Source organism: Camponotus floridanus, unplaced genomic scaffold (assembly GCF_003227725.1).
Source record: "Camponotus floridanus strain SB8 unplaced genomic scaffold, Cflo_v7.5 scaffold6, whole genome shotgun sequence".
NCBI classification, from domain to species: domain Eukaryota; kingdom Metazoa; phylum Arthropoda; class Insecta; order Hymenoptera; family Formicidae; genus Camponotus; species Camponotus floridanus.
The window spans coordinates 3,937,196-3,957,861 of record NW_020229769.1 but is presented as its reverse complement, the minus strand read 5'-3'; the positions used below and the strand labels follow the sequence as shown (position 1 = coordinate 3,957,861).

General features: G+C 35.1%; 1 protein-coding gene across 10 annotated transcripts in view; it reads right to left on the bottom strand.

Moving 5' to 3' along the window:
- The window catches only part of LOC105251079 (RNA binding protein fox-1 homolog 2), a 262,872-nt gene that overhangs the window by 92,237 nt on the left and 149,969 nt on the right, over positions 1 to 20,666 (bottom strand). For all 10 annotated transcript variants that reach the window (XM_025412972.1, XM_025412973.1, XM_025412975.1 and 7 more), the window contains one exon: positions 4,962 to 5,252. In XM_025412972.1, coding sequence (XP_025268757.1) covers positions 4,962 to 5,249 — 288 coding nt within the window. In that variant the 5' untranslated portion in view covers positions 5,250 to 5,252. The remainder of the gene's footprint in view (positions 1 to 4,961; positions 5,253 to 20,666) is intronic.

Genomic DNA, 20,666 nt, shown 5'->3' with positions numbered 1-20,666 from the left:
ATTTCGCCTTCTGACAGATACATAGCTAACTTCATTAAATTATATTCAATATCTTTTTAACCAGCTAGCACTTGTATAATATTATTTGACCAAATATTTCCTCTGTATCTAAACTTTTGCAAATTTTCAACAAATTCTGAATATTATTTCCGTGTTTTTTTGTCATTTGAATCGACGTGGTTATACGTTTCCCATAAAAACACATATTAATTCGGTGCAAATTAAAATCCTTATATCTTGAATCGATTTAAAAATTGTACTGAAGATTCTAAACGTAAGGACATTCTTTACAATTTTCATTAAATTCTCAATATTCTGAAAATAGGTACAAAACATCCTTAAGATGTAACACAATTAAAAGAAGCAGAATTTATTTTAATGAAGAGCGTCTCTCTATGAATTTTAAAAATAATTGCTAAAGGGAACTTTTCTCGTGTCTACGTTTTGAAGAGCACTTTCACATATTCCTCCAAGCCATTCAAAATATAAGCCATGGCATATAAAACAATCCTGAACCGAGTTACTTTAGCAGTAATATATCTTGGCGCATGGTTGAAATTTTCGCACGGAACTATTCAGACGGCGGATCGCTAAAACGAGGACCGTCTCGTGCAAGTTAACTCGAAAGAGACTCCAACGGCATCTCATTTAATGGTGGGAAACTCGAGTGCGCCACTGCGAGTTCTCATGCATCTAGATAACTAGAAATGCACGCACCGTGCACAAAAGATATGGATACTACGTGCGTTATTACGGTATGCAATGTTATATTGTTAGGGAAACTAGGATTATGACTTGTATTGTAATATTCCCTAAGAGTTAAGGAAATCTAATAAATTTATAAACAAAGCCCTCTTCCTGTTTTCAGTCACAATAATACGCAACTGGAAATATTTAATTTACTATTATTAATAAAGTCATATCATTAATATTTAATATTAAAAATTTAATTCACAATTTTTATTACTAATCAAATCACGTCATTCTTATAATACACAATATTGCATAATATTGCATTAAATTTTAATTTACTTCCTGTTCTTATTTTATCGAGGCTCTTTCGAGATATTGAAGATATTAACTGTAATTTTTTCAGAACATATTTCAAAGATAATTTCCTAATAATTCATTTTCATCTTGAAAATGTCGCGTTTCGGGACAGCAATCTATCTATCCTTTGAATGGCGGTTATTTATATATATTTTCGAGTCAAAAATTTATGTGCAGCGAATTGCTGGAGCGTACACGTATGCGCGACTCTCGGGCATAACGTTCCATAGTTCCGCGATAATATAATATACGTGTTGTCGCAACGGTGCGAACACAATACAATTGCGCGGCCATCCGTTCGGAATGGAACTACGGGGAAAGGTAGAAACGCGCGGAGAGAAGGGGGAGGGGAGGAAGCGACGGAGGCGGAGAATCCGCGCGACAGGTCCCAGCTGATCTCTTGCGCGCGTCCAAAGCTCAGCGCGGCCGAACAATATTTCTGACGACCCAACCGCGCGCACGTTTTACGACTCGATGACTAACCAGCTCCGGTTAATTAAGCAGACATTTAACGCTGAACAAAGCGACCGCGAGCGGAACCGCGACGCCCTCCGCGAATTATTCGCCTTTCGCGTCTAATTGCGCGCGAGATTGTTATCAAATTGCGTTTCGGACACGAGTATCGCAAACTTGTCTCTGACGAGGGAAAGAAAAGAGAGAAACGGTGTCGTTAAACCTTGATGAAGCAACATTACACGCTCGAGTTTGTATTTCGCGATAGGAAAATGAATGCGAGTTTTATAGTAGCGTAAAAACGTTGCTGATAAAACACCGAAAATAATCAACTTGGAGAATATTATTATTTTTATAGTAAAATGGATTGAACGCAACACTTGTATCTCGTTTATAAATGAAAAATGTAATTTCTTAGATTATTTTCACACAGCTGATATACAAAAAATAATAGAAATATAAAAATAAAAATAATAAAAATAATAAAAAATAATAAAAATGATAAAAATAATAGAAATTATATAAAAATATCTACAATAAACAGTCTGTGACAGTTTTACTCCAATTTACAGTACTGTGTGAATAATAATGAGTTGTCGGCTAACGTTATTATCGCAGTAGAAAATCAATAAAAATAAAATGGCAGATGTCATAAATAATAATATAGGATAAAAATTATTAAAAGATTCGCGTTAAATATAAAGCTCCAATTTTCAATTCACCACAACAGGCAATTTACTTCTTTCTCCAGAGACATACTCTCAAATTTACGGACAATAAAGGAAAATAGCAACATCGCGCTGTCAAAAAAAGTAAAATACAGAGAGAAATCGCGCCAAACTAACGAGATTTATATTAACATCATTGTCGATAATAAATTTATGTTCATACGGAATTTACAGCTGTTATTTTCGTTTTACACAGGACATCTCAGAAGCGAAAGCGCTTTGCATTTCGAGTCGAGCATCACGAAATCAATTATCGTTGCGTCTCGCGTGTCTCCTATATTTATTTAGCATTAAACGATCGTCGTTATCCTCGCGTTTGTAACTCAGAATGATCGTAAATCAGAGATGGAAACCTGGTCGCGGGGTCTCCGATGGTAATGAATGGAGAGGGACGGTGGTCGTGGGGACGAAAACGCATTGTAGCCTTTCGACGAGCCTCTACGCATCGCCGATGCGGCGTATGAATTTCAAGTGAATTAATGGCACCGGATTATATCTCGTAATCGCGTATCTATCACGCGAACGACGTCGTTTCCCCGTGGACCGCCAACCAATTCCAAACAAAGAGATTCACCCGCGTTCGACTATTAAAACACAATTACCGATTAATCATTTAGCACTTGCTATAAGCGTAAAATCGATCGTCGCCGAATGGACTCGCTTCAAAAACAACTGCGTTAATAAACAGCAATTTGAGAAAAATAAATCTGAAAGCTTAATATTATACTACTTTTTTTTTTATTTTAAAACACATCGCGAAAAATGTGAAAAAAATATGACGATGGAGAGATTTTATTTAAAATTAGTTGAAACGAAAAAAGCAACAAATAAAATGGTATTATTAATATATCTCATATTATTATGTTCGTTTCGAATAAATTCTCTTGATTGCAATTCATTTAATCTGATACATATATTCGTGAAAAATAAAAGAGATAAGAGTTTTACGCGAAGAAATCAACATTTTCGCGCACGATGGATTCATTTAGATTTAAAGTTCACAATAAACGTAGCGAATAAAAATGTTGTTCGTGAATTCGAGGAACAACTGAAGAATGCAAATCCATGAATGTTTTCGAAAGACACCTTCGTTTCAAATGCGAATCACGTAGCAGCAAATTGCAAGCACAGAATTGGATACGAGCTGACGCAAGAAAATGTAATTAATAATTTGTAATAGAATGAGAGGAGTTATACTCGACGCGCTACAATCATCTGGCAAATAATGCAATAAACTGTATTTGCGTCTAGTTGTTATAACAGACAAAACATAAAAAGAGATCGTTAAAAGTCTCGTGTTTAAGATAAAGTCTGTGTCTTTTTATTCGGGATGTATGAGACTCCTGCATATTTCCAATTAAATCGTGCGACATCAATTACATTCGCTAACGAGAGATTAAATTTAAAGTGCAATATAGCTTTGCAAAACCGCCCATTGAGATGAGATTATTGCTTCTGAAATATTACTTTGTTTGAAAATCATTTGGATTTAACAGATCTTATTAATTCGATTACGCGATAAATTATCTTAAACAAACTGGAATTATCGTTTTTAAAATTAACATGTGTATTTGAAAATCAGCTGATTTTGGATAGATCCAATTAGTTAAGTTATATATGACACAATCTTATTTTTGAATCACCATGCAAATATGCGAATAAAATTCTTTTATTGCTTTTAAATTAATGAATATTAACGTCAATTATATTATTTTCGACAAGTTATTTTTCTTTGCTCGAGTCGGATAGAATTAAAATAAAAGTTTCGATCTTGTTGAAATATATCGGAGTCAAAATCTATCATCTTATCAACTTTGTGAGAATATTTAGGGGGAAAATTCTTTTATTCAACGAGTGAGTAACTTCTCGCCGTCCATCGCATTCTGTTATGAATTACAAAGGTCCTCACGTGGAATTCACTCGTCGTCAATGCAACGATCCTCTCTCATTCATACGTGTTCGGAATCATTGACGGCAACCGCAACTACGTGACGGGACAACGACCGCGTCTTCTCTTCGTGTTGGAAAACAGGATGAAGAAAGGACGAGAGACGCGTTTTGAAGAGAAGTTTGCGTCTCCGGTGGCGCAGGAATTCATCATGAGCATCTCGAAAAGACACGTGCTCGCGAGAGCTCATTTCGCATAATTTAATAAGCTGGAAATGATTAACAAGCTTGCTCTAACAGTGTCTTGCTTGCGATCTCATTATACACTGACTGAAAATGGCCAATAGTATAATCTCGGTGTCGCAGAACTTACTTTATTACGTGTTCACGAAGAAAGGTAAGATAGCAGTTCCATAAAGATTCCTTCTTTTCTTGTTTTTATGCAAAATATATACGATATGGAAATTGCTCAGAAAAATATTTATATTTTGATGCTAAAGCTGATTAAAATTTTCTGACAACTATTTTGTCTTTCTTTAAACGAATAAATGCTAAAGAACTTAACTTCATTGCACATATGATTAAATTTATTATCCTAATTTTCTCCCATAACGTATAAAATCTCATCCTAATCATAATTTTGTCCTGCAAGTTATACTCGAAGTGACTAGTCATCGATCGACCTGATCATATTCAATTGAGAATGAGAAACTTACGACGGCCTATTGATCGATCCCCCTTACGTATAAAATCTCCTAATCATAATTTTGTACTGCAAGTGATAATGGAAGTGACCGGTCGTCGATCGACCTGATCATATTCAATTGAGAATGAGAAACTTACGATGGCCTGTTGATCGACCCCGTTCGGAGGCGGAGGCGGACTGAAGCTGGCCGCAGTCGGCGCACCAGGAGCGGCAGGATGGGGCGCACCCGCTGCGGGTGGCACCTGGGGCCCGCCGGCCGGGGGTGGTTGCTGGGGTGCACCGGCGCTCTCCTCCTTCACCGGCACTGGCGGTGGTGGTTTAACGTCACCGGCTGCACCGGCCGCCCCCACGACACCCGCGACCCCGTTCACCGGAGGGGGAAAGACACCCCCACCATAGGGCGCAGCCATCCCTGTCTGCACCATGTGCTGCAAAACAATATCATCTCTCGTGAATTTCGTTGCTCTGCAGATGTCCTTAAGATCTAACTCTAAGATATTAATCTTTAAAAGACCAGGTAGGTTTGATCCTTTCGAATTTTTCAATTTTCGACTTGTAAATATATGCTATAATTTTCTAGGAAGAAGCTGGGGAAAATCGAATTTCTGATTTTTAAAGATTAATATCGATAAATATAAAATGCGAGTTAAATATTTCGATAAGAAGTTAGAAATATTCTGTATAAAAGCTTCTTTTTATAGGCTTACAATAATATACGCAATCGTTTTAATCGATTTATATTTTTTATTATTACTTTTACTTATATTTACTTATATTTTTATCATTATTACTTTTATTAGTAATTCTCCAATTTAATATTAAATAAATTAATATTGATAAAGTCGTGAATAACAAGAGAGAATTGATAACGAATTTTCAATTAAATCTCCATAATTACTTTAGATTATTACAAACTTTAATTAATAAATTAGCAAAGTTTAAATCACTAGTTTGATCTCGATTGATCGTGCGATTCTCGACCGGATTAGCATGTTATTTACGATTTGGAGCACAGTCGAATACGAAGACAGATGGATACAAGAAATATATTAAACATATTTTGTCCATTAAGTTCCATTAACATTCGAGCATTCTTTCGTTTTTCATTCACGACAAGAGAGAGAGAGACAAACATTTTTATTATCGCACCGGTATTCAGCTCGCTTTTTCAAATCTCTCCGAGGTCGTTAGAGATGAAGGATAATGGAAGCGAAAATGGCGTTGCCAATTTTTCGTGCGGTGGCGCACTATTCATCGTGACCACGGACGCAATCGTATCAGAGTAGAAAAGATTTCTGGCAATGTTCCATCGCGGCAGGTTGCGATTGGTCGAATAATACCTCGAGCGATCTTAGACACGGAGAAACTCTCGCTAAAGATGACATTTTATACGTGAAAAAAATGTAAGTCATTTCGTCCACAACCGAGCGAAACTCCATGGCTCACGATTTCCTTCCCCTCTATGGTATTCACGGATGGAATATTAATCAACAAAGTTAGATATCCCTAGGCATTTGAATAATGCGTATTACGCCACTGTCAACTGCGACTCGATATCAGGTAATAAAGATGTAAATTGGATATGAATCGATTGTTGTTCATCACTGGGTAATTCTGTGTTGAAAATAAATTCTATAAAATAGATCTATCTCACTCTAACACAGTTACAAAGTAATTACAAAATATAAATTTCTTATTGATTTAAAATTCTTATTTTTCTTTAAAAGAAGAAAAGTTATCTCTTTTCGTTCATAATAAAAGTTACCAAGCTCTCTGTATTATTATATTAAAAATACCTCTATCTTTTTTTTTTTTTTTTTTTGAACAAATTACGAGATAAAAATTCCTTTTGACATTTAAACATGTACAAAAACTCATCGATGCTCGATGAGATTTTCTGCTCTCGCCGAGGAGAGTTTAAGCAAAGGACAGTTTTATAGAACGGAAAGGGCAAAGAGGGATTCGCGGGGCGGCGAACGATTTACCATAGACAACGGAGGGTAACTATAATTTATGGTTCGCCCCCAGGTCGTGCCATCCACAATCTCGCGCGTGGCAGGTTACAGATGGTTTGTCCAGTTCTCCCTTCTTTCTAGATTATTTTTGAACGCGACCCCTGTCTTCCCCCGCGCCTCCCTTCCCTCCCCTTCCCCCCTCCACGATCACGCTCCACCGCGGGAGAGGAAAGGATCATTTGTTATTTCTACCTTGAACATTTTTCTGAAAACTCGATTTAGACCGGATTTCGCCGATACGAACCGGTCGCGCCCGAACGGAGATGAAGCTTCACGAGGAAGAGCTCCGCGTGTTCTTTGTTAAGTCTGAGAAATGGGGGTCTTGGTCTCGGCAATTACGCAAGATCCGACAGCAACAAAGTGCCGTGACCCAGATGATTTCTCGTGCTTGATTGCGACAGCCCCGATCGACTAAAGCAATCGGTATTTGTATCAAAAGCGATGAAATCAGAATAAAAGTAGTACACCGAGAAAAATTGTTTGATTGTACTAACAAGACGTATCTAATAAAAGGTATTTTGGTTAAACCAAATCGAATTTCTAGTTATCACGATAAGACTCCATTTTTTTAACTAGAACGTTTAATAAAATTTACTACAAGGATTTGGATAATATTTTCTGGATCTATAAAATTTCTTATTATATTAATTAAACATGAAACACTGTGTCCATGTTTAGTTAATATAATAAGAATAATATAATAATAATATAATAATATAATAATATAATATAATATAATAATATAATAATAATATAATAATATAATAATATAATATAATATAATAATATAATAATATAATAATGTTATTATTTAACAATATAATACAGTGATCATTTTTTTTTTTTTTGTAAATTTAGTATTATTACTCAGAAAATTTGATAATTTAAAAGAAAGAAATTAATCATACTGATCTGATAATTCCTAAAGGAATTCTGATTCGTCCATTTTCCAACAGACATACTGGTATCTACCAGATTTCTAATTAATGCAACCAGATTTTTGTCTCAGTGTACGATTCTTTCTTTCTCTCTCTTTCTCTTCGATATTCCAGTTGTATGTGTGTAATTGATATCCTAATATTTATAATTCACATTTATTGGTATTGTGAAAATATATTTATTTTTATTACTCTTAAAGGTTTTTTTCCGAAAATGAATCTCGCACGGTTTGCAATTCCATTTACAATTTAAAATATGTGCACAAAAACGTCCATTTATAACGTCCTTTTAAACTCTATAACGTGCAAAATCAATTAATTTTCCTGAAATTTACGTATGTGCAGACACAATAAAACCGCAATAAAAGCTGATACAATGAAATTTCATAAATCTAATCACGGCGACAGGAGAGATTTCACGACGAGAGAGAGAGAGAGAGAGAAGGGTTAAAAAAATTCGGAAACATATGTTGCTCGACGAGACGATCAATGATAAAGAATATATCTCGCGTGTGGGAGGGAAAAGGTAAAGGAGGTAAAGGAGTGGATTTCTTCGCGGAAAACCCTCGCGGCGAATGAGCCGAAACTAAGTTTGAACGAGGCCGAGAGAAGTCGCCTCCGGCTCCACACGCTTCTTCCCATCTTCGACTGCTTTCTATTCCGCGAGCGTAGCTTAATCAACGAAAGGGACAGGACGGATAAGGAATGAAGAGCGCGCGCACGGGGTGGAAAACGTGACCCCCAGGTCGACCTAATTTTCCTTCCCGCTGACGCGGGAAATATGTCCCGGGATCGGTTAGCGGAATTACGTTTATGCGCGACTTTCCGTTCCGTTCAGAAAGACCCGGAGCAAAAACGCATCGATATCCCGACAGTCGGCTCCGAGGAAATACGTATTTAAATTCCGACCGTTTTAATTATGCGTCCCGCTAATTGTTCGATCTAATTTATGCGGGACGAACGACGTCGCGCGATAAACGCGCTATCCCGCCAGCGCGAATATCCGCTTCGTTATAATCAAATGTACTTTTTTATTCATAGCGATAGCCGTAGAAAGTCCGAATGTACGCTCGAATAATTGTACCGCGTTGAAAAACTCGAGACAAATCGAATGAAATTTAAATCACATTTATATGCGAGAAACTAGACAAAAGTTCCCTTCCGTGGCATATTTGAATAAAATTCGCATTCGAGTTACACGCGTTTGGAGCATCAATTATATTTACGTTGAAATAAATTCAACATAATTTGATAATTTAAAAAAAAAACTAAATTAGTCTCTCTAAATATTATAAAGAGATCGGAAAATGTAATCACATATTTTCATCGTCCTTTGATATCAAGGACCGTTACTCGCGCATACCTTTCTTGAGATAAAATTCTCAATTCCACTTTAGCAAATGGCTCGTTCTCGCTCGTTCAACGACAGTCTAACAGTTCTTTGTCGTCTGCTTCTTTTTTCTTATTTGCGCTCGTGAACAGAGCGAGGCTTTCCTCGCGTACAAGGGACCATTCAGAGCATGCCTCCCCCTCGGCATCAGCGAAGCGTGTCGCCGCCGCCTCGTGTAGCCGGGCCTTACGCCGGTGATCGCGTGCGCGAGACCGGGTATGGCATAATGAAAAAAATTTTAATGACGCCACGCTAATTCGATCAGCTTCCTCGGGCGTAGAGAATAAATGACGAAACGTTTTCTGAATGACGGTGCACGGGGACGCTGCACTCGCTGCACTCAATTAAACATTCGCAGCAGGATGGTTATTCGAACAGTTATGCGAACTGCCAATTCATCCTCTCAGTCGTTGCCACGCTAATTTAACGGTCATTTATAATCTTCATTGAGCTACGTATTGTTCAATTTGAGCTATGTATTGTTCAATTTGAGCTTTATTTCAAAGTGGTAAAATTATTGAATTATTAATTAATTTCATTGATTTCTTGAGATTATAATTTTTTTTATAAAAAAACTTAGAAGCGATAAAATTATTTCGAGTCGGTTATATGTTACAATTTATGAAATTTTAAATATTGATTATTTTTGTTCCTAATTTTTTGAAAGATGTTGAAGCAATGTTAAAAATAAATGTAGAATGTGAGGTATTATTATCTTAAATACGAATAATTGGATTCCAAGAAAATATGATTATATTATTCTCGATTAAACGTCTTTAAATTTTCAGAATCCTAATAAAAGATTGTCAAACATGTTAGTTTACATTCTATATTCATGTTTGCTCAATATTATAATTGAAATCAGAGTTATTTAAAATGAGTCTCTCTTTTCCCCTCTTTTTCCTCCTCCCCTTTAGATTATTATTTCATGCAAATATCATATATATCAAACAAATGACCTATTTTGAGAGTGCCATCGACCAAACAAGATGGCACTTTTCGCGTATACAATATCTATCTTATCGACTAAAATTGGGGGAGAAAAGGTGGAGTTGAGAGACGGATAACCGGCAAATCAGGAAACTGGCTTGTCGATCTGCGAGGATCAACGTTATCGGAATTGGCAGTAGAAAAGGCGAACACACAATAGCGAATTAAAGGCTATTTTATACGAATTGTGCAAATTAAGGCGAGTTGTATAATTGTCTCATTGTCTGGATTACGCGAGTAAATTTCACAAAGTATTTTCCACACACCACAGAAGCTCCTCAATTTTAATTTAACAAGAGGATAATAAACGGACTATACGTTATTATGCAAGAATAAATTAACTAACTAGATTAAAAAACACATAATTAGGTCGGAGCAACGTGAAACTCTGCATTTTAAATCTAATTCACGCAGACCTACTATATTGTTGGTTAATTTAATATTAATTAAATATTAATTTTCATTTCTGCATAATATAAATATCCAAATATGAAAATGACACTTGCAATATTGCAAAATATATAGATACGCTTATAATCATATTAGAGGCGTAATTCGAAAAACCTTTTATTTATACCCGCTGATAGAAACTGCATTGCATCGCTTGAAATGTACGTTGCAATATTATTTATCAAGAATGCCTTTTATGAGAAGAATTGAGAAAAATGTATCGTTCGAAGAGAAAAAAGCAATGCGATTTTCTGAAAGCAGTTATCTTTTTCTCTTTAAGCATCATATTACTTTACTAAAAATTAATAATATAAGAGAAAAATAAATTAAGAAATATTAAAATATAAATGAAAGAGAAAGAGTAATATATCAATTGACATCGAGTCTCATTGTATCAATTATATTTTCTTGCGTCATCGAAAAAATAGAAGCCAAATAAAGAGATAAGAGGAGAATAAAATTATAATTAATGATTTTCTAAATATAATATGCATATATATATATATATATATATATATATATATATATATAATTAATTAATATGAATAATTCTAAATAAATATATAGCATAATATATACTATATTCATAACGATATATTTGAATTAATTTCGATCTTTATAGAGAGATGTTGCTCAGATGTTGCCGTTTCATGGCGCTCTCCCGCGGAGCAGCCCAACCGTCATTACGTCGTATCCAGAAAGCAAGCAATAATAATTTCACATATATATACACACACACAAACATACACGCGTCACATATGGGACACGCGAGCGAAGCGCTCGTAATTTAACCATCGGACTTTCGTTTCTGAATGTTCTCACGAGTGTTTCGACATAGGACAGCATGTTAAGCTTCCGCGACAGCGGTCTGCCCTTGAATATTAGGATTTCAAACGCGCGGTGCAGTGTACCCTTCCTCGTCCTTTCGATGTTTTGACGCCAGCAAAGCGAACGCGAGCCGCCAAGAATAAACCTGAAATCAATAGTGAACGCGCGGCTCGAGAGAGAGAGAGAGAGAGAGAGAGAGAGAGAGAGAAAGGCGAAATAGAGAGAGAGGGAGAGAGAGAGAGAGAGAACAGATAATGGCGGGAGGTTTTCCGACCGGCCGGGCTTAAAGCACATCCGGTATATCCTTTTCTATGCGCTTTATTATTCGTTGGTGGAGTTTATTCTCGTTTTATGATTGTTACGGAATCGTTTCAATTCACCGTTTGATGAGGATACGGGCACAAAAGATAGGGGTCTTAGGAATTATTATTCTCTCCCTCTCTCTCTTTCTCTCTTAGGGATTTATTCCTCTCTCATTACGTGTTTCTCAAAGCGACAAGCAGACTTGAACCCTTTGCACTCGGCTGGCGCCGCTATGACAACATATGTAGTATGCATCAGAACTGTCAGAGCGCAAAGGATTAAAGAGCATGGACGTAAAACGTTTCATGATGCATTTTATTTGATTTTGGCGATGTCACTTTCTATGCTACCTCGAGATGCGAGGGAGGTATCGTTATTTTCAATGATGTAAAGTTATCTGCGTCGATCTGTGTCCAATATTATCACCAAATTAATTTCTTTATTAATATCTTTTATTGTTGATTTGCAGCGCGCAAGTTGATTATCTAGCATTTTAACGCAGAAGTTTATATATCTCGATAATATTCGATACAAGAACATCAATAATTTTTATCTTTCTCATTCAACGCTCGATTTTGTCCCGCGATTTATTCCAATAACAACATTTCGTTGTAAAATAGCAGAGAGAAACGTGTATAAAAAATTTTTGATTGGTCCGAGAGCAATTAAATTCAATTTTCCAAAGCTTTTATTTCACTCGATATATATTTGCTTTCGAGCAGATATTCCGAATCAAAACTTAAAAGCTAATACGAAAAATCAGGAATGCTTATTAATAATTAATAAAATAAATAATGTCGCTAGTCAGAAAATCACAAGGATCGTTGAAAAAAATGTAGTCGACCAAACTAGCCAGAAATTTGTTTATTAATACGACGTTTCGACTATATGGTTGTGGTCCTTATCAAGTATATACGATGCAATAAAAATCAGGAGACAGACATAGAGGATAATCTTGCAAAACTGTCAACAAACTTTCTGTCAAAAACGTTATTTTTTTCGAGTAAAAAATAACGTTTTTTGTTAATGTGACTTGTGCAGTTTTGCAAGATTATCCTCTATGCCTGTCTCCTGATTTTTGCACAACCATATGGTCGAAACGTCGTATTAATAAACAAATTTCTGGCTAGCTTATTAATAACTTTTCATCAAAAATGTTTCGAAAACCGAAAAAGCGCCACTATCTTCGCGTCCAAAGTTTCCAGACGGAACTTATCGTCTGTCTGCATGCATTACTGGTGATATATTTATTCGCGCCGAGCATTCGATGACGAAAAACGTGACGATCCGGCCAATTGGCTGCGCGCGCGAGAGCGAGAGAGATAGAGAAGCCCGATCGCCTCCATTCTCATTCCTCCGCCCCTCCTTCGATCATCCTCTTCTCTTCCTCGTTCTCCTCGCACGCCGAGTTAAATACTCTAATTCGCGTTAATGGATGGCCCGCTGCCAGTGGAAGGTTTCTAAAGAGCCTCTTCCCGCGAGGCAGGGAACGCGTTCGCATCGCTCGGGCCATCACTTTGGGCCTTACACGAGGGTCCCCGTCCTCGTGAGATCTCGTCGTCTCGTCTCGCCATACAAAGGAAATCGCCCATTTGATGGGAGTGCCTCTGGCGCATTACGATCTCATACACAGTAGTCAATATACATATTATATATGCACACACACGCATAAAAGATATGCATTACGCTCGGACACACGTACACGTACGGCGATGCATGAAACTAGCTAAAGCATCTAGCTAAAGTCTACGTGTAATTACATCCGCCATCGATCGCCAACATCGATCGATAGCTCCTTTATCACGTAACGAGACGTTACGTAAATAGCTTCGCGTGTGTCTCCTTCGTATTCCGCGGCAAATCCATCCGTCTAAATTTACATGTCCCGATGCGATTACCCTCGAAAACCGGTACGGATATCCGACAACCGTCCACCATCGTTCGATAAACATCTCATCGTCCGATTTTCATTATTATATTAATTCTTACGTCGGATAAATACAAGCGCGCAAGTGAGCCAGTTGCTCGTAATGAGATGTAAATCGTCGACCGAAAAATTGTACACCGTTTCTCACGTTAGACCGCGTTTCGCAAACGTACGTCCTGCCGTAGTGTGTTCGTCTCGTGCGATTCGTATCTCGCACGACAGTAACATTAACAACGATAAGGAACGTCCGCGACTCGGAACGAATCGATCCACGTTATTCGATAACGGCAGACCCCTCTCCCTCGATGCAACATCGCGGTCGAATGATCACGGAGTGGTATTCGTGTGTTTGCCATCCTCGGCGCGGAATGATTTCAAAGGGAATTCAGTCTGTTTTGTCAGACGCGCGTCCGACTTTCGGTTCTTCTCCCTCAAAAATAAATTTCACACGCACGCGAAGCTCGGTAGCGACCTCTCATCCATTTCGACCGCGCATCCTTTCCGCAAAGCGCCGCTATTTTCGTCGGAAAATACACGCCGGAGAAATTAAAGCTCGCTAGAATTTGTTTTTATCGCACGAAAGGATTTTATATTCGCCGACGAAAAAAATACGTTATATTAGAGACGTACAAAAATCTACGTCCGCGATAGACGCTTGTAATGTTTTACGATTGCTAAATTATGTTTACGCTAAATTCAATTATATTTATTTGTCTAGGAATATATTGAATAGAAAAACTTTATACGCCACCCGACCTTTCAGCTGACCGTAAACATTGGTTCTAAATTGCAACGTCGTTTCGGCGTTTTATTTTTAATGTTTCAGTTCTCCAGTTTAATTTCTATCATATTTTACTTAGTCTGTAATTTTATCCAAATATATTTACTGTAACATTCTGGAAACGATCATGATATTTTAATGCTAAAATATAAATTCTAGAATATTTATTCGAAGCTAAAAAATATACCTCTTCCCTTATACGTCACATGATATCTTTTCCGTTCATATTTTCTTGTATATACGTTCTGTATATACATATATGTTGCACGATGCTATCATGTTTAGATTTCAAACTCCCACGCGACGAACGAGATATTTTTGATTTTGACGGGAGAGCCCTAAGAGTCTCATGCTGAGACACGTTAATCTCAGAATTCATGGAAGAAAATCTAAAATTATCTAGTGCCTGAAAGCTGTTTGCGAAGCGGCAAGTATTTTAAAAATCAACGTCTGAATATTTCAATGCCCAGTACTTTCTAGCAGAATATTTGTAACAGAAATTAAATTTAAACTGAAAAAGAAATTTGTGCTCTAAAACGCAAAATTCGTAAAATATCGACGACTTGTACTTAACTTGAATGCTCACGGAATATTTGTAAAAGAAATTAAATTTAAATTGAAAAAGAAATTTGTGCTCTAAAAAGCAAAATTCGCAAAATATCGACAACTTGTATTTAATTTGAATGCTCACGGAATATTTGTAAAAGAAATTAAATTTAAACTGAAAAAGAAATTTGCGCTCTAAAAAGCAAAATTCGCAAAATATCGACAACTTGTATTTAATTTGAATGCTCGTAGAATATTTGTAAAAGAAGTTAAATTTAAACTGAAAAAGAAATTTGCACTCTAAATGGCAAAATTTGCAAAATATCGGCAATTTAACTTGAATGTAAGTTATTTTATTATAAACAGGCGCCTATTATAAACCGTCCGTTTTCATTTGCTGATATAAATTAACGCGATAAATGTCACGTGGTTTTCACCGCAGAACGTGAGTTTCCACAAAGTGGTCAAATTATTCGATTGATTCAGCGAGTAAAGTCATATTCCGACACAATTCTGATGAAGTCCCGTGTAGTCCAAAGTTGGACATCTAAATACGTTTTCATTGTCATCTGCATCGCTGTTTCGTCGATAATTTGCATATTTACAACATAAATATACGCAAATGAGTTGTAAAATTAACGTTCGCACACAGAAAAAAATCATTCATTGTTTCATATATACCCAATAATTTATAATCTTCTTAGAAGAATTTAAAATTTCAACAATATTATCATCTTATTTTAATTGTCTCAAGGATATATAATTATTTAATTCTACTTGAGGAAAATTATAATCTTTGATTTAAAAATGTTATTTTCTACCTAACATTGTTTCCTTTCCATTCAAGAAAGTTAAATCTTAAATCATAAGAATATATTTTTCTCGATTGTACTAAATAAAATGGCTTCATTCAAGCAAGCAATTATATTTTTCTTTAATTAACGCAATATTACTCTCATTTCAAGATTTCCATGTTAAAATTAAAGATATTTTCAAGAACGTCCTTTTTTCCGTGCATCGTTTGCAACCGAGAGACAACTTCTTTCTAATGAGATTTCGCGAAAACTAACCGGCCGTGTGAATTGATATCGCTGTTGTCAGGAAACGAAAGTTTCATAAATCGTCTAAACCTCGAGCAACTTTTATCAGTGAAAACGCCCGCACGCGTCTCACGGAAATGAGTCCAGTATCTCGAGACCGGGCGAAATACGAGCGTCGAGAGATCGCGACAGGAAATTGAAAAATTCCGCGTCCCCGAGAGACGCCAAAGCAACGAGCTACCGTAACGAAATTTCGTCGTTCGACGAGCTTGACGAGGGAGGCTGACTCAACTTGTGTACTTTTTGTTAATTTCCGGATTGCATCTCGACGAAATCAAATTGCCGACAGATCGAAACATTAAGCATCAAACATTAATGCCACTCTTTAACGTGGACAATTTGAGATATGCAGCTCGAGGAGACAGGAGCGTGCTGTTAATGTTTTCTCTTGAACTTGCCAGAAAATGATGAGTTTAACAAGTGCGCTAAATGAAAACAGTCTGTTCGAAGCTTGAAGAATTTAATTAATTAATTTTTATAGTCTAATTTATATAAATTAATTTATATACTTTATATAATTTATATAATTTATATAATTTATATAATTTATATAATTTATATAAATTAATTTATATACACTTTTATATAGCCGAATATTACCATATGAGCCATATGTAGTTGTATATTTAATTCAGTCTCTGTTATTGAAAGCCAGACAGGATTAACACATCAATGATTTTGTTTTATAAAAATATTTTAAAATAATTATTTTATTATCAAGACTATTTCATTTCCACGAAAAGCTTGAAACACTTTAACGAGAACAGAGGGTCCATTCAAGTTACATCTTCTCGAAAGAAGAAAGGTTCTTTCAACGATATTGCTCGTTTGTGCGCGTGTGCCTTTCTAGTTCAACTCTTTCAATCCCAAAACTTAGTAATTACAGTCGGGCTTTCGGCGATGACTTCACCAAAGTGTTATAAATCCGAATAAAAATGATTCAACGACCAGGCAAAGTAATTAACGGATCAGAAACGTTTCTCCTCGCGCGATGAAGCTCACTTTGCTAATTTTATAATCGGTTCCTGCTATTTTATAATTAAGATTTTAGCATTTCATAATGAAGAACTCTAGACGTTTATTATGCAAAAAGGCTGGATATTGTCAACTCTTTCCCTCTTCCATGCCAGTATGATAGCAAATAGCTTTGACCCTCTTAGCATAACAAGAGGCTTATCTGCGAAAATGGGAGTTTATTGTCGAAACAACAATGAGCTGCTTATGAGAAATATATATATATATATATATATATATATATATATATGTATGTATGTATGTATGTATGTATATGGCAAATTTATGCGAAATTTCGTCCTATCGATTTTCACCGGACTCAACGAAATTACATTTTAGCCGCAAATAATACTCATGTGCGCTTATCTATTGTATTCAATATGTAGAATTTTCGAGGTGCAGAATATTGTAGATTTTAGGAATTAAAGCGCTGCATTTAAAAGGGAAGTTTTGCAAGCATTGCTAGATGAAATTCTATTCAAATTTGTAAAAAAAGGTCAACAGAATATTTTGTGAAAATGTTCATGAAAATGTATTTCTTATGCATATTACCGCAAATAAAAAGAAATACTGTATAACGAAACTAGGGAATGTAATGTAACCGCATTGTGCAATAATAGTACTTGAAATTTTTTTGAAGATATAAATATTAAGTATTTTTAATGAAATGTAAAATTTTTAAATATTTTTAATAAAATGTAAAATTTTTATTACATTTAATTATTATAAAATTAATTAATATAAAATTATTATAAATTTTTATTACATTTTATTATTTTAATAAAATAAAATTATTACATTTTATTATTTTAATAAAATGTAATAATCTTTGATGAAGAAAAATACGAAAAAGCATATTTAAGTGCGTTATAAATTGATAATACTCTGTTCGTTATTCGATATAATAACTATTTAATTTTAAATAAATAACTTGCTGCTAATTGTTAATGACTACATTTCCCATTCTCTTTTATATGTAAGACATATAAATGTCTCGCGATACACAATTGAGAACCACTGATAACCAATGAAGGCATTGTTTATTCGAGCGAACATGGCATTACCCCTCAAAAGATGAACCCTTTCCGGAATTATCCGCTCACTCTTCCCCTTCTGCACATTGTGCATCTACAAAGGATAATACATGAGGGAGCTTGACATCGAAAAGAGAGAAAGAGAGAGAGAGACCGAGAAAAAGAGAAATAAAGAGGGTGAATTGAATAACGTAGATATTTATTGTTCGAGGACATAAGAGTTCTCAAAATAACGTAAAAATCCTGAAATAAAAGAGAACTATCACAAAATAAAATAACGAAATTCTAATATAAATTAGCTATTAAATTTGCAAAAGTCTTAGCGTATATTTGAATAACATTATTAGAATTCTTATATAATTCTAATAATATTATTATATAATTATTATATAATTCCATAAGATACTTAAATATTATTATGGAAATTTGCATTTGCAAATTTTGATTGTCAAGCTAGTCACGTGATCCGAACGTTTATCGGATGCAAAGCGTTAATGCAAACTCTCTATTAAGGAAAGGAAAGCGTGATTCATCGAGAATTCGTGAACTTAATGGTTAAGAAGATGTAATGATTTTATATTCGAAACTCATATTGTTCTATGTGACTATTGATTGTGTCAGAAAATATTCTTGCAATGTACACTCATGATCTAGAAATCTAGAAATAAAGAAAATCACTCGCGGAAAAGATATCTTTAGAATTAAAAACTTGAAAAGAAATTATATTACATAATAAATAATTGTTATATTTGAAAAGTAGAGAGGGAGAGAGAGAGAACTCTTTTTCTGTATTGTTAGGTAATTTTAAATAGTTAATTTTATAAGCGAGAAAAATAACGAAAAAACAAAATTTCCATAAATTACCTTTTTTTGTTTTTTTTTTATTGTGTCAAACTCATTTGTAAACTTTTCGTTGAATTTTTAAACAAATAAAATCATTTATTTACGTAAAAATGTCCACACAAATATATTTTACGTAACAAAATTTAATTTTTGTAGACAATTAGATTTATATTTTGATGTACTCTCTCAAAAATATAATAAAAATGTATATTATATAGTGTATATATTTTATTATATTACCTTGTATATGAGTGTGTGCGAAACTATCATAACGAAATATCGATTGCATAAATGATAAATTAGCGAAAAGAAATCGAGGAAGATGATTTCTCGTGTAAGAGTCTTTATGCTGTTAAGCTCATAACGGAGAACTCAGGCGTATAAATTAGGAGATTGTTAAAACACAAGGATGAAACTCGGTGGACCGTATTACACGCTCCGCTCGTTATATCGTTCCACCAGCTGGGTTATCGATTCTAACGGCGAGTTTCCCCGGAAGACACCGCACTTCTGGAAAGGCCGCTGCCAAAATTTATCTGGCGGTAACCAATGACGTCATCGTAAAAATAATTTTACGATTATAAAGTTAAGTTAAGCTGTAGGAAAGAGGGGAATCTCTCTGGTTTCTGAAAGAATATCTTATTGTATTTATAATTTAAATTTACATTAAGCTTTACGACAAATAAACAAATAAATAAAAAAAAATGTTACGCAATTATTTTCAAAAAGAACTCGACGTAATTTCAAGTTACCACTTATTTCGAATTCTTTTCGTGCACGCATATATGTGTGAACTAGAATATAGAAAAATTGCGCACGTTTTTAATTAAATTATTCTTTAAATGTAAATATTTTTCTCTCTCACAGTTAAACAGTTACATATTTCTAAAGTTGAACAAGTTATTTTACTATTTTATTATATTAAGAATTTTAGAAAAAAGATTAAACAATATTATTAAATATAATTAATTAACAAAAATATTATATTTCATCCACTGGTTTAAGAAAAAACCATGCGCTGTCAAAATATTCTCCTATTATTTCCTAAATCCTCCTAAATATTTCTCCAACAATATTCTAATTAACAATATTCTACTAACAATATTCTACATTATATAATATTATAATATAAATTATTAAAGAAATTTGGAGCGCATAATTTTTTTTGTCAGACGTTACATCGGCAAAGCGAGAAGAAAGCCGAGAAAATTTAGCCGGGAAAAGAATTCCATTCCCCTGATGATTCTGATCTAATTTTGGACACGATGAGCCATGTGTGAGTCTTCGCGTGAGTGACACTAGCGTGTATTCCCGAGGCAGCTAAATTCGATCACATATATAGATCATTTTCACGATGTCACGTTCATCTCCTCTAAAATCGTGAGAGGAAATATTGGTCTCCCTTATGAAAAACTGATGTGCTGCCATAATGGACGAATTGCACGACATTCCTCAAGGTAACTAGAAATAGCGAGTTTCTTCCTTATCTAGAGACACGCATGATATGTGACATCTTGTAGGAGAGAGGCTCTTCGCTCAGCAACGACCGACATTTCTAAAATCTGATACCGTCGTTTCCGTTAAACGATGGGTGAAACAATAAAATCTTACTGGTTTGCATGGCGGAATCTAAATTACGTCGCGACAACGAGGACTATTCGCTCCTTGCTGTTCCGGCACGGG